The 15,387-nt window shown below is 44.7% G+C and overlaps 1 protein-coding gene and 1 pseudogene across 2 annotated transcripts in view; both read left to right on the top strand.

Moving 5' to 3' along the window:
* Dhx29 (DExH-box helicase 29) overlaps positions 1–15,387 on the top strand; it is a 43,550-nt gene that overhangs the window by 7,675 nt on the left and 20,488 nt on the right. For both annotated transcript variants that reach the window (XM_021180562.3, XM_085830814.1), the window contains 7 exons: positions 601–729; positions 5,278–5,404; positions 6,764–6,922; positions 9,543–9,708; positions 10,120–10,243; positions 11,755–12,369; positions 13,226–13,369. In XM_021180562.3, the coding sequence (XP_021036221.1) occupies positions 601–729; positions 5,278–5,404; positions 6,764–6,922; positions 9,543–9,708; positions 10,120–10,243; positions 11,755–12,369; positions 13,226–13,369 (1,464 nt within the window). The remainder of the gene's footprint in view (positions 1–600; positions 730–5,277; positions 5,405–6,763; positions 6,923–9,542; positions 9,709–10,119; positions 10,244–11,754; positions 12,370–13,225; positions 13,370–15,387) is intronic.
* On the top strand, positions 2,402–2,937 carry LOC110308176 (small ribosomal subunit protein uS15-like; annotated as a pseudogene).

Raw genomic sequence — 15,387 nt, 5'->3', positions numbered from 1 at the left:
GCTACATATTATCAAATGTCTGGGGAGACTTCATCCTTGTAAAACATCACTGTTTTCAGCAACAATACTAGTTTAACTCCTTTTCCGTCTATACAGTAATAAACAGCGTCGAATACAAAGGCAGACATGCTTTTCTAGTGTATTTATTAGTATGTGGTGGGACCAGCTGTGTGTCCAGGCTGACCTAAGCTCACAGTCCTCCCCCTCAGGCTCCCTGGGGTGGGGTTGTAAGCCAGTGAGCAAATATTCTCTGGCTTTGGTAAATTCATACTCTTTTAGAATGTCCAGTTTGTTTGTCCTTTGCTACATAGCAGATAGCATGACTTTTGCCTTTTGTTGTTGTTTTGTTTTGTCTGTATGTTTTTCAAGACAGAGGTTTCTTGTATAATCCTGGCTGTCCTGGAACTCAGAGATCTGCCTGCCTCTGCTTCTCCAGTGCTAGGATTGAAGGCGTGCGCCGCCACCACCACCGCCTGGTGACTTTTGCCGTGTTTCTGTCTGCTCTTCTGTACCAGGATGAGCTCAGAAAAGAAGAGCTTAATCAGTTTTAATAATTTCTTTTCTAACTCAATCTTTCAGATATTTGTTTTCTCTTTTTAGACAAAAAAGGAAGAGACAACCGTGGAGGTGAATATGAAGGAGTGGATTTTGAGATATGCTGAGCAACAGGACGAAGAGGAGAAGGGCGAGGGCTCTAAAGGCCTAGAGGACGAAGACAAGTTTGACCCCGTGAGTAGAGCTCTGAGTCTGGCCTCCAGCTCCCAGGCGAAAGGCTTAGCCCTATCTCCTCTTTGTTTTTCTCACGTGTAAATTGGAGAAATGAGTCTTAGAAGTGAGTTTAAAGTAGCAGAGTAGCATATGGGTAAAAAGTTGGCACATAGTAACTAGTGAGTGTCAATTACATGTCTCCCATGTTTATAAGATAATGAAATGTTTTAACATTACTGTTACGGGTAAATAGTATGCTAAATTCTTTGAGCAACAGAAGAAAGGCAAGGCATGTTCCCATACAGGAGAAGCCAGCAGTCGGGAAAGAAAAATGTGTATCTGCAGACAAGATAAAAACTTAAGGCTAAACGTGTTAGCTTTCTACCACTGACAGAATTGCAAAGGGGGCAACCTTAAGATGGTTAAACTGCTTATCTTGGCTCCCAGCTTTGGAGGGCATATTTGGCTGCATTACTTCAGGGCCTGTAGTAAGGCAGGTAATGTAATGATGGGTAGAAGAGCCGCTCACCTTACGGTGGAGAGAAAGCAGAGACTGGAGTCTCAATGTCCACTTTAAGGGCACACTCTTGTTTATGTAATGTCCAACAGCCCCATCTCCTACAGCTCTACCACCAGAGACTAGTGACTAAGCTTTTAGCATATGGGCCTTAAGATTCCAAACAGTATGAGCTGGGCGGTGGTGGCGCACGCCTTTAATCCCAGCACTCAGGAGGCAGAGGCAGATGGATTTCTGAGTTCAAGGCCAGCCTGGTCTACAGAGTGAGTTCCAGGACAGCCAGGGCTATACAGAGAAATCCTGTCTCAAAAACAAAAACAAACAAACAAAAGATTCCAAACAGTAACAGTGAAAAAGTCAAGTTACAAGAAGAAAGTGAAGCAGACAGAAAAGTGTAATTATATGAAAAATGTTTTAAAAGTGGATACCTCAGAAAGGTAATATGAGTGTCCAGTGAACATGCTAAAATAACTCAAAGTTACTAGTCATGAAAATAGAAAACTATTATGAGATACCACTATGCATTAACCAAAGTTTAAAGATCTGAAGTACTAGGTTAAGGGAGGTGTGGAGTGTAATGGGGTCTGCTGACTTCTTGTTATAAAATTAAACACACGTTTACTGTCCCTCTAACTCTGTCTCAGGGGAAGGGTAAGCGCCTGCCCACTCTAGCTAACATCTCCTTAGATTGACTTCTAGTACATGGTAAACTCCATGACCAAAACCAACTTGGGCAGGAAAGGCTTATTCCAGTTTACAACCCATCATGAGGGAAACTCAAGGCAGGAGCTCAAGCTGAGCAGGAACCTCCAGGTGGGCACTGAAGCAGAAGCCATGGAGGAGCAAGGGGCTGGGATGCCCTTTCCAGGTCCAACGACCTAACAGTTTTATATACAGATACCGACTTAAGAAAAATGACAACTTTATATGCCATTGTTAAGAGCCACTTTACAAATAGTAAAAATGTTCAAATAGACAAAATAGACAAATATTCATTTGTCCTAGCCAAATGAATAAGGAAATTGTGGTAGAAGTTACACAAAGTAGCACATTCTATATGATGGATCATTTGTGTAAAAGAACAGTTACTGATAGACGCTTGTACTATATTTGAAAAGATATACAAAAATGTAAATGTCTAGAACTAGAGTGGTGAGAGGGACAGAAACTTTCTTTATAGTCTGTACAGACAAATTTTCTATTGTGGGCCTGTACTAGAATCACACACATATATAACTTTGTGTAGGGCTCTTTGCTGCCAGACCTCCACCATCATGGGTCGCATGCACACTCCCAGGAAGGGCCTGTCCCAGTCCGTGCTACCTACCGCCATAGCGTCCCCATGTGGCTGAAGTTGACATCTGACGACTTGAAGGATCAGATTTACAAACTGGCCAAGAAAGGCCTGACTCCCTCCCAGATAGGTGCGATTCTGAGGACTCACGTGCTGTGGCCCAGGCCTGTTTTGTGACTGGAAATAAAATCTTGAGAATCCTTAAGTCCAAAGGCCTTGCCCCTGTCCTCCCTGGGGATCTCTCCCATTTGGTTGCTATCCGAAAGCACCTTGAGAGGAACGAACGGAAAGGATGAGGATGCTAAATTCCGCCTGATTCTGACAGAGAGCAGAATTCACTGCTTGGCTTGATACTATAAAACTCAGCGGGTGTTCCCACCCTATTGGAAATAGGAGTCGTCCACAGCCTCTGCTCTAGTGGCACAAGTCCCGTTGTGTACACAAGCCTTAAAATCACTTTGAGTAAAAAAGAAAAAACTTTGTGTAGGGCAGTAGAAATCTCAGTGATTCAGAGCAGGCACTGTTCTGATTGGAGCCTTGGCTCAGAACTTTACAGGAGTGGACTTTAAGGGATTCGAGAGTCCATCCAGATGGGCAAAGAATGTGGTTCAGAGCAGAAAAAATAGTGCGAACACGGCACCCTTGGCTATAACAAACACGTGCGCACACGGAGAGATAGAGGGCACGGCTGAGCACTGCCACGGGGGAGGAAGCAGCTGGGTTCACTTGAAACTAGAAGATCTTTCTTGCCAGAAAATGCATTTGACAACTGAGAGCAAAGCTAGCACAAGCTTGAAGAACGTGACACTTTAGGTCCAGTTGAATAGCGTTTACCATGGTTTGCAATATTGAGTACATTGAAGGCTAAGGAACATTTCTTCAAAGAAATTACACAAATGGCTAAACCATGGAAAGATATTCCGCATCATTAATTTCCAGGAAGATGCAAGATGCCTTCTGGCTCTTTGGGAGAGCTGCTTCCAAAGCCCACAGAACTGCTAGAATGGGGAGTGGGGACCTGGTGACTGTAGGGAGCGTAAGCACAGCCATGGTGGGAATGACGGTTCTTTAAAAGGCAAAGTAGAATTCCCACGTGTATTAATCAGGGTTCTCTAAAAAACAGATCTGATGAAATGACTCTGTGCATGTGTGTGTGTGTGTGTGTGTGTGTGTGTGTGTGTGTGTGAAGGGGATTTATCAAGCTAGCTTGCTACGTGTGGCCCAGGAAGTCCAACAATGGCAGTTTCCCGACAGCAAGGCTGAGAATCTGCTAGTTGTTCACTCCCTAGGTTGCAGGTCTCTGCAGCCCCAATCTGGTGCCAAAGTCTGGAAGGCTTCCTGAAGAGCGGCGGTTTCCAGTCTGTTAGAATCCTGGAGGAGCTACATTGAGTCCTGGGCACAGCAACAGGGTAGACTGATCTGCCTGCAAGAATGAGGCTGAGCAGGCACAAAAGCAAAGCTTCCTTCTTCCATGCCTTTTATGTGGGCTGCCACATTATGCCCAGACTTAGGGGGAGGCCAGCCTGCCTTCTTTAGATAATCTAAGAAAATCCCTCCTGAGGCTCAGCAGTTAAGAGCACCTGTTGCTCTTCCAGAGGACCGGGCTTTAATTCCCAGCACCTTCATGGCAGCTCGTAACTGTCTATAATTCCGGTTCCAGGGGATCTGACACCCTCACACAGACACATATGCAGGCAAAACACAAGTGCACATAAAGGTAAAATAAATCACTTTTTTAAAAAAATACAATTTTTTAAAAAGAAGAAAGAAAATTCTTGGTAGGAATGCCTAGCAGCTTGGGTTTGGTTGATTCCAGATGTTGTCCAGTTGGCTATCAGGATTCGTCATCACACCATATGAGCCAACAGTTCTCCTTCTGCTATATTCATAGCAATAGTAAGATGTAAGTGCAGTCTGTGTCACGCAAAGGACAAGCCAGGAAGTAAAGAGTGTGTGTGAAGACAGACGGAGGAAATCCCTGCAACACAGGCTAACTCTGATGGAGTTTGAGGACCCTGCGCTAGGAAGCCAAGCCAGGCACAGAAGTCAAATCCCGTATAACGCCACACACACTAGGTACTTAGACCAGTCAGAACCAGAGAGATGGCAAGGAGTGTTCTCTGGGGGCTGCTGGAGACTGAATTGGGCTGTTACTCTGTACTGTGTGCAGTGCTCTACTTCTGCAGCATATAAAGTTAGCTGGGCTGTGATCGGGGCAGGCTACACAATGACAGTGACATGAATGTATTACACAGCACTGAAGAGAAAAGCGGAATGGAGGGATGGTTGCATCGCGCCCTACAGAGGAAAGTGGGAATGAGTGGGTAGGTTTGAGGCAGTCGGCCTCCAGTCTTTACTCCACTCTGGTGTGTGTCTACACACAGAGCAGCCCCAGAAGAGGAGACTGAGGTGTGCTGCTGTGGTGGTGACCACTGTACTTCCCAGCAGCGCTCGCGTGCCTCTCTTCCACATGCTGCTGTGTTTCCAATCTGCTGCCCTCTATTAACCCAGGAGACGGGAGTCAGTGGTGCTGAGCCCTCTGCTCTGCAGCATTTGCTCAGTCAAGTTAGAGCCTGTGTTTTCTGAGTTTCCCTCCACCCTTTTCTGTGTCTTGTATTTGTTTTATTTCTCTCTGGAAAGTTCTAGAAGTAGATGTGCTAGGTCTAAGGATCATAGGTTTTGACACAATGTAGTGGTCACACATGAACTGTTCTTAGAATTTTTTTTTATTTTATTTTCATCATTTTACTTGGAAAAGAACCAAAGGTACTTGAACCTTGCAGCCAGACTTCTGGACGCAAAGGAGCAAGCCGCCGCCTTCAAACTAGAAAAAAACAAGCAAGGCCAGAAAGAGGCTCAAGAGAAAATAAGAAAGTTCCAAAGAGGTAAAGACCCTATCACGTGTTTGCTTGTAGAGTCATAATTCTGTGTCTCTGCTTTCCTAACCGTTCAGACTTAAGAAGACTGGTTAACCATTTACGATAGCAAGCCAAATGACCAACGCTGCTGACTGTGTGGACGTCACAGTCTCTGCTACAACCTCTCAAGTGTTTCAACATAGAGAAGCCATATCGGTTTTAAAAACTGGAGGGTTATGTTGTAATCAAACACTAACCTATATATTCCATGTAATTTCCAGGTCATTGAATAACTTTATTTTGTACATGTGTCTGGTCTCATGTGTGTGACAATGCATTGCCCATGTGTGCACATGTGGAAGCCAAGTGCCAATGTCTTTCTTTCTGTTTGTGTTTTGGTGTTTTTTTAGCGGAGGTAGTGGTGAGGTTTTGTTGTTTTGAGACGGAGTCTCTCTATGTAGCTTTGGCTGTCCTGAAACTGTGTAGACCAGGCAGCCTCAGATTCACAAAGACCTGCCCGCCTGTGTCTCCCAAGTGCTGGGATTAAAGCCAGGTACCACAATGCCCAGCTGGAACTTATTTTTTGAGACGTGATCTCAAAAGTCTAGAGCTGGCCTTTGTTTTATCTAGACTGACTGGCAATAAGCTCCTGTGACCTGCCTGCTCCAGGAACCTCTCCCAGGCTCTAGGGTTGCAGAGAAACACTGTTGGCAGCCACCAGTCACATGGGCACTGGGGATCTGAAGTCAGATCTCTTTAGCCACTGGCTTTCTCCCTAGCACCTCTCCTCTTTTTTTTTTTTTTTTTTTAATAATAATTGTAAGCTATAAACTGTGCTAGCTCACAGAGAATACAGAAAAGGCAGTAGGCTGGATTTGGCAGTGTAGGTCATAGTTTGCTGATCCTAGATTTATAATGTAAATGCTATTTCTGTTCAAGAAAGAAACGCAAATGGATCTTATGTGTACGTTTTTCTATTGAAAGTGTTTATTTTTTTAGCCTATAATTGCTAATTCTTTTTTTTTTTTAAGATTTATTTATTTATCATATGTAAGTACACTGTAGCTGTCTTCAGACACTCCAGAAGAGAGAATCAGATTTCGTTACGGATGGTTGTGAGCTACCATGTAGTTGCTGGGATTTGAACTCGGGACCTTTGAAAGAGCAGTTGGTGCAACACTGAGCCATCTCGCCAGCTCGCTAATTCTTTTTATTATACATTATGAAAGTGACTAAATTTCACTTGGCATCTAACATAGATTCCAATTAAGAATTATTAAGTAACTGGTTATAAAAGAAAGAGAAGACATGATTTTAAGCTCTATTTGCAAAATACAAAGCATGAAAAGCAAATCTATAAAACTAAACATTTTTTTTCCTTGATAGAAATGGAAACTCTAGAAGACCATCCAATATTCAACCCAGCCATAAAGATTTCACATCAACAAAATGAGAAGAAAAAGCCTCCTCTAGCCACAGAAACTGAAAGTGCTTTAAACTTGAATTTATTTGAAAAATCTGCAGCTGCTACTGAGGAAGAGAAAGGTAAAGTCGGGGGAGCAGACTCCTTCAGCTGACAGGAGAACTGTGCTTTCCTGGGGTTTTCTCTTAGGTGATAACAAAATGATAACTCGCTCAGAACCATTTGTCTTTGCAGAGATGTTAGCCAAGCCTGTCTCTCTCTGGTTCATTTTCAACGTGTGACAGCTAGATTTTAACTGTCAGCCTGACACTGCCTAAAATTGTGTGTGTGTGTGTGTGGGGGGGTGTTGCTGGCAGGTTTGTGCACATGGGTGCCGAGGAAGCCAGAGGGTGTTGGGCGCTCTCCATCTGGAGTACAAGCAGCTGTGAGCTGCCCCGCATGGGTTCTGGGAACCAAGCTTGGGTCCTCTGCTAGAGCAGTGCATGCCCTTACCACAGCGAGCTCTCTTTCTGGTCCCTGACAAAGCAGCCTTGGCTTTATCAGACTGGTCTTTGGGCATGTCTGTGAGGGGTTTCCTTCGTTGATAACTGATTTAGGAGGGCCTGGCCAGCTGTGAGGGCACCGTTCTCTGGCAGGTGGTCCATGGCTGTGTGAGAAAGCTAGCTAAGCATGAGGCCGAGGGGAGCCAGCAAGCAGCACCCCCCAGGGTTTCCCTGGAGGTGAGAACATTCCTGCAGTGATGGTCTATGAACTGGGAACTGTGAGCCAGTTAACCCTTTCTTCCCAAAGCCATCTTTAATCAGAGTGCTTTTTAACAACAGAGAGCAAACTATGACATTGACTTTCTGGAAAATATGAATGAGAGTTTATGTAAATGCAAGCTCTCTGTTTAAAGCTTCTTTCTTTGTTGCTTCTGTGGTTTTCAGTCTTGGAGATCAAACCCAGGGTCTCGCACACTGAAACAAGTGTTCTGCAGCTCTGTGTGTCCCAGCTTCTCCAGGGAAACACCTTCGTGACATCAGTTACAAGCCCAAAGCCTTTCATCACTTTTGAGAGCTTTTGCACTCGTATTCACTTGTATCTTTCCACTTTGTTTTCCGATGTTCCAGCCACTTGAGTGGTCTTACGACATCTGTCATTTGACAGTTCCAGTCCTTTGCCTAGCTTGCTACCCCTAGTGCCAAGGCGCAACTCAAACAATCTCATTTCCTGCCTCCCTCGTCTCCATGGCCCCGAGATGTGAGGGGTCGTACATTCCTGAGTATTGCTGCGCTCACCAGTTGTGTTCTTTGTGTGCTGTATCAGATTATATGACAGACTATATGACACCTGTATTAAATGGTAGACGTTTTAGCATTATTCCTTCCTTCAGTAATACTCATTGGATCATTATTGCACATTAAAAGGAGTTATGTGAACAAGTAACCCAACCTCTTTCTCTGTGTAATCTAAGATGGAATGTGAGCACAGAGATTTTTAAACAGTGAGTTGTGCTTTCAGAGAATAATGACATTTCACAACAGAGCAGGGCTGGCGATGTGGCTTAGCAGTCAGAAGCACACTCTGGCTCCAGGGGATCTGACACCCTCTTATGGGCATCTGTGCTCATATGTATATATCCACACCTACACAGACACACACATACAGATATAATTTTAATAATAATAATAATAATAATAATAGAGAGCTCTAATTTGAGCTGGGGCTACTTTCCTTGTATTTAGTTCTGAGGACAAGCAGATAGTCTGACAGATGGTCAGGTGTTAGCCTAGTGGCAAATTGGTGGGGAGAAAAACTCCAAAGAAGAGAGATAATAAGTTACAAGTCTTTTGGTAAAGTGAGTTTATAGCACCACTATTCCAAAGATTTTCTGTAATTGAGACAAACTATATCTGAGTTATCTGATATGAATATTGGCATACTTAAGATGTGACTAGTATGACTGACAATTTGAAATTGTAATTGGTTTCTAACCACAAGGCTGGTAGCTACTGGGCCAAGCACACTTTGAACATTTAAGGAATTGCCTGAGGACCAGTGTAATCACAGCATGAAGGGAGGAATGACACATGATAGTAGGGGTGGACCACAGAAGCCTTTAGGGCCCTTACCAAGAATGAGTATTTAAGCCAGGCAATGGTGGTGCACACCTTTAATCCCAGCACTTGGGAGGCAGAGGCAGGCGGATTTCTTAGTTCCAGGACAGCCAGGGCTACACACAGAAACCTTGTCTCGAGCCACCTCCCCCCTCCCCAAAAAATGAGTACTTAATTTTAGATATACCATGGAGCCATTGAAGGGGGTATTGATGGCTGTGTTAAGCAGAGAAATGGCATGTGACATATTTTTTCCAGTAACTAAGTGGAGGGCATCCCACCAAATATTGTCATTCAGTAAATATGGCTGTGCATAAGGTCCTCATGGTCAGCCAGGTGTGGGAAGAGGACAAGGAGGAGCAGGAACTCAGAAGCATCCTTGGCTGCAAATGAAGGTTCGGGTCCACCCGGGCCACGTGAGACAGCGTCTCACAACTAACAGCAACAACAGCAAAAGCTGGGGGAGGCTCTGCGGGCCACACAGATGACAAGGATGCCCCACCTAGAGAAGAACCTTTGGTCCTTCCTCACCCGGTCCCTTCAGAAATGCTGTTCTTAAAAGGGCGAGCACGCTGATCACTCGCGCCACAGAGAAGTCATATTGCTCTTACCATTTTACAGAACAAGTCTTTGCCTTCCATTTCAGGTAAAAAGAAAGAACCTCACGATGTACGGAACTTTGACTACACTGCTCGAAGCTGGACTGGAAAATCTCCCAAACAGTTTCTTATCGACTGGGTCAGGAAGAATCTCCCCAAGAGTCCAAACCCTGCCTTTGAGAAAGTTGCCGTAGGTAGATACTGGAAATGCAGGTAGGTTTTCCTGCTTAACTGGATGACTTTTAGAAAACGGTGAAGTGAAAGCCTTTTGTTTCTTGTAAATTGTGTAAACATTTAGAGATGTCAGGCTTGCTGGTTCATGCTTGTAATCCTAGCACGTAGGGGGCTGAGGCGGGGGTTCCAGGCCAGTGAGTTCAAAGCTAGCCTGACCTGTAGAGGGAGACCTTATCTCAGAAGCAAAACATGGCTCAAGTAGGCATTGGAGAAACTCTAAAACTCCTCATTTCCAGTTCCCTTTGCTTGTAAATCATTGTCTAATGCACTGCCTCCCGTGGAATACTTAGCGACTGTTGTAAGTTTAAGTTTAATGAGCTGCTGACTTTTTTTGATCTGACCTCATCAGTTTGTTTTTAAAAGGTTTTATTGTTCTTTTTCTGCTTTTAGGGTAAGGGTCGTCAGGTCTGAAGATGACGTGCTGGTTGTGTGTCCTACAATCTTAACAGAGGACGGCATGCAAGCCCAGCACCTGGGAGCGACATTAGCCCTTTATCGGCTAGTGAAGGGGCAGGTGAGCCGCTCTAGGCCTTGACGCTTCCAAAGACATCCATGCAAGTGGAGCATCCCTGATGCAAAGCTCTGCAGGCCAAAGGCTCTAAAACCCATGTCCTTCAGTGCAGACAGGATGCCATGTAGAAAATTCTGCATGGAGAAATGTGCTTCTGCGAATGGGATTACTGAAAGCATTGCATAAGATTACTTTCAGGCTTTCTGTGGAAGGCATGGATAAAGCAAACAGAGTTTGTGTCTAGACAGAGTCTGCCCAGTATACTCCACTGTGTGTGTGTGCCAGAGCTTCTAAGTCTAAACTCTGAGGATCTGGGGTAACAGATGGCCATTCTGCAACAAAGATTGTCCCAGAAAACTCGGTCTTTCAGCCTCAAATGCGGACAGGTGGCTCCAGTTCCAATTTTAGGTTCTGTTACTATGTGCTTAGGGCTTAAAGAAAGACTAAAGTCCTACTGAGGGAACACACTCTCTGAGAGAGCACCAGGCTCTTTTTACATTTTAGATTGCCAGCACTTCCTTTGTATACTACACTTGTTCTCTGTCTTCATGGGAAGTGTTGCTTGGCCGCGAAGACCATGGGAAGAGGCGCCTTGACCACAGCAACTTTTATTTAAAAACAAAAAAAGGCATTCGGTTAGGGGCTCGCTCACAGTTTCAGAGTCAGTACAGGATCGGAACCGCAAGAAGCAGACAGACTGGGTGTGGGAGCAGTAGCTGAGAACTTAGTGTTTTGTTCTGTAGTCAGCAGGCAGAGAGAGAGAGAGAAAAAAAACACTGGACCTGGTGGAAAACTCAAAGCCCACTCCCTTTAGCACACTTCCTTCATCAAGGCCACACCTCCTAATCTTTCCAAATAGATCCCTGACCTGGGAAACCCAGCCTTCCCACGTGATCCTGTGGGGCTGCTGTCATTCAGACCCCACAGGAAGTTATACGCTGACTAAGTAGGAGTCCACACAGTTGGTGTCTTCCAACTTCTGCCAAAGTTCATGTCTTATTTCTTGCTATGTGTGCTTGGTAAAAGTGACTGTTGCTGCCACGGAGAGAATCGTTCTTTGATAGCAGGCAAGTAGAATAACTGAAGGGTCCGTTTGGTGTCGTCCCTTTAAAGTACTCTGACTTAGAGCCCTGTCCCACTGCCAGATCTCACAGGGAACTTTGTGTTTCCAAATGCTCTGTGGTTCATCTACATAGTATGTACTAGCCCTAGAGGAACACTTATTAAACATTCATTCCATCGTTTACCGTGCTCACAGGTCCTCTGTTAGCTATTTTTAAATGCAGAGGCATTACCTCACTCCTACCCAGTCACATAGCCACTAAGTTAAAAAACCAGAGTATGGTGTGCCATTTATATATTGACAGCCTATGCGTGTGTCTCTTCTCTTAATGACTTTAGAGTTTAAGAATAAAGCTGCACTTTAAGAGACTGTCAACTCCCCTATGTCTGCGTGTACTGAGTTCTGAGATCTAGTCGGCACAGTCTAACGTAGCTGCTGCTTTCCTTTTCAGTCTGTCCATCAGTTACTCCCTCCTACATACCGGGATGTTTGGTTGGAGTGGAGTGATGAAGAGAAGAAAAAGGAAGAACTCAATAAGATGGAAACCAACAAACCACGGGATCTTTTTATTGCCAAGCTCTTGAGTAAGTTGAAGCAGCAGCAGCAACTGCAGCAACAGCAGCAGCGTCCTGAAAGTAAGAAAGGGGGCTCCGAGGATCCCGAGGAATCCTGGGAAAACTTAGTTTCCGATGACGATCTTGCTGCGCTGTCCTTGGAGCCAACAAGTGGAGAAGACCTGGAGCCTGTTAGGAACCTCTTCAGGAGGCTGCAGAGCACACCCAAGTATCAGAGGCTCCTGAAGGAGAGACAGCAGCTACCTGTGTTCAAACACCGGGACTCAATTGTGGAAACTCTGAAGAGGCACCGGGTGGTGGTAGTGGCAGGTGAAACGGGGAGTGGCAAGAGCACCCAGGTGCCACACTTCCTGTTGGAAGATCTGCTTCTCGATGAGTGTGGAGCCAGGAAGTGTAACATAGTCTGCACCCAGCCCCGAAGAATCTCGGCGGTGAGCTTAGCCACCAGGGTGTGCGAAGAGCTGGGCTGTGAGAGTGGCCCGGGAGGAAGGGTAAGGCTTGCTCTCTCGCTCTGCCTCCGTGAGGAGTGCTGGACTCTGCTTTGCTCTTGGGAACTGTACACTATACTAGTTCTGATAACCGAACGTTCAAATACGTTACTACTTGCCATTCAAAGAGTACGCATAATTCAGATTTGACTTTGATATATATCATACGGCTTACTGTCTCTTCTGAGTCTTTCCTGTGGAAGGTATCCCTAAGAGGTTCCATTCTTTTCAGTGAACAGTAAAAGAGAGCAAGGTAGATAAGAATGTTAGATTGTTCAAAGAGGGAGAATAAGTGATGGCTGTCGAGATGGCTGAGAAGGTAGAGGTGGCTGTGCACAGGCCTCATGACTTTAGTTGAATCCAGATCCTGAAAGTAAGAAAGGGGGCTCCGAGGATCCCGAGGCTGAAGAGAACCAACAGTCATCCCCCTGTCTCTGCATGTGCACCATAGTTTGCCCAAGCCTACACTTGGGCACACTGAATAAGATAAGAAATTTAAAATTATCAAAACAAATCTTATAGCTTCACACAATTGAGAACCACAGAGATATACTTCTTGGCATCTTGGGGTAAGATATCATTCTGTAGCCCAAGCCAGCTTGGGATCCACTGTGTAACCCAGGCTGGCCTTAAACTCACAGCAATACTCCTGCCTCAGCCTCCTGAGTGCTGGAGCTGCAGGTGTGAGCACCACACCCAACTTGAAATGGATACTAAAGTGCATGAGTAGACCTGCCTGGAGTGCTGCATGGAGCACCACCACGGCTCCTGTGCTGCATGGAGCACCACCACGGGCTCCTGTGCTGCACCATTGTAGCTCATTTGCCAGGAGCTCATGGCCCCTCTGTCCTCCCCGCAGAATTCTTTGTGTGGCTATCAGATCCGGATGGAGTCTCGAGCTAGTGAATGTACCAGGCTACTGTATTGTACCACCGGAGTTTTGCTAAGGAAACTTCAGGAAGATGGTCTTCTGGCTGATGTGTCTCATGTCATTGTCGATGAGGTAAGGAGGGTTTACAATTGTGTCCAGACACATTCTAAACATGTTTGTTTTAAACCGATGTGGCCGGTGATAGTAGCCAATTCTATGCAGGTACATATCATATGCCTTCCATCTAATGATTGAGTTGTGTCTAGCAAATGCCTTGTGTTAATGGCTTTGCTGAGTAAGTGCTATATCCTCTCGCTATATGCTTGCTGCTGTTCAAAGCATCACACAGACACAAGCGCATGGTTGTCTAATCCTTCTACCATCGCAGTGCAGTGCATATCTTTATTTTAGAATTGAAGACATTGAGGTACATGGAGGTCCAGTTGTGTAGCTAGAGGCTCAGACCCAGGCGCTCTGACACCGCCTTCCTCTCCGCCAGTGTCTGCTCCTCAGCCACCACACTGAGATGTTTCAGCACTGGCTCTCTAACACAAGGAATCATCAGCATGCATTTGTTTTTCTCTAACTATCCTTTGGTGCAAATCAAATTTCGGCCCGAGTTTTACATTAGGACCATTTGAGATGTTAGCTAGCCTACTCTAGTAAACTAATTTGCTAGTTTTTTGTTTTTTGTTTTCAAGAAGAGGTAGATAGCAATTCTCTTTTCAGAAAGTATTAGTAAATCATTCCATCAAGACAAGATAGCTGACACCTGTAAATTTCAGTGCTTGGTTGGCTGAGACAGGAGGATTGCCTCAAGTTCCAGGCCAGCATGCAAAAAAGAGAAACTTGATGTGAAGGCAGTAGGAAAGTTTACTTAGACTTTGGGTTTTTTGAGATGGGTCCTTTTTTTTTTTTTTTCCAAGACAGGGTTTCTCTGTGTAGCTCTAGCTATCCTAGAACTCCCTCTGTAGACCAGGCTGACCTCAAACTCAGAGATCGCCTGCCTCTGCCTCCCAAGTGCTGGGATTAAAAGCATGTGACACCACTGCCTGGCTGAGACAGGGTCTTGCTGTGTAGGCCAGGCTGGCCCCTCATATCAGTCTTCCTGTCGCAGCCTCCCAAGTGCTAAGATTACAGGCATGTGATGCCACATTGGCTCATTCATTGATTTGTAATGAAAAAATTATATATATATATATATAATTTTATTATAGTAATTATAATAGTAATTATATATATATATATTACTTTATAGATTACTTTCCTCTTTTGAGTTAGGAAAATACTAGAAAAACAAAAATTGCAACCTCACAGTCCAGAAAAAGACAAACAGTCTGGATGGCTTAATTCCTATTTTTGGTGTGCATTTCACATGTTAGTTGGTCGTTCTCTCACATGATCTTCAGATGGCTTTACAGTATTATAGAGATGGATGTCTTTTACTTAGTCTCCCATTCTCTTATTAGACAAATTTAGGTCAAGACAACGTTAAGTGTAATCAATACCCTGGTAATTAATAAGTGAGAAGGACTACTGTTCTTGAAGAGTGTTTTGTTTTCTTGTGGGGTAGGTAGCATATTGCATTATGATAGATGAGATGTTCAAAAGAAGCTGGATGGCTGCAGACCCACCCATGGAAGAGTTATCCACAGGACACAGAGGAAGATAGAAATACAGGTCTCCATGGGATACAGATGTCGTAATTGTTGCTTTTCAAGCCCAAACCTAAATTCCTCTAAGAATCAAGAGTCACTATGAGCCAAAGTGGCAAATGTATCCATCAGTGAAAAATTTTATTTAGATCAGAGTAAGTTCTCTTGGAACATAAATAGTTAACAGAAAATTTCATTAAAGATAGAACAAAGTGAATGCTAGTTTAAAAATCCAGACCAGCTTGCAGAAGCTGTGTTCTTTGATGGTTTGATATTGACTACCCAAAGACAGGATTAACTGCATCAAGCTTCAGTCTGACACCATCAGCCTCTTGAGCAAACAGTAAACAAGTCCCAGGGAGGGGCTGGAGCGGAGGCTCAGCAGGTTAGAGCTATCATGGCTCTTGCAGAGGACCTGGGTCCCATTGCCAGCACCCACGTGGCCTCTGTGGTCAACTGCACTCACATGCCCATACCCCAACACAGACACAATTA

The sequence above is a fragment of the Mus caroli genome, unplaced genomic scaffold (assembly GCF_978045245.1).
Source record: "Mus caroli unplaced genomic scaffold, Mus_caroli_1 scaffold_15, whole genome shotgun sequence".
NCBI lineage: Eukaryota > Metazoa > Chordata > Mammalia > Rodentia > Muridae > Mus > Mus caroli.
Note: the sequence above shows the minus strand (reverse complement) of the source record. Positions and strands in the feature narration are given on the sequence as shown.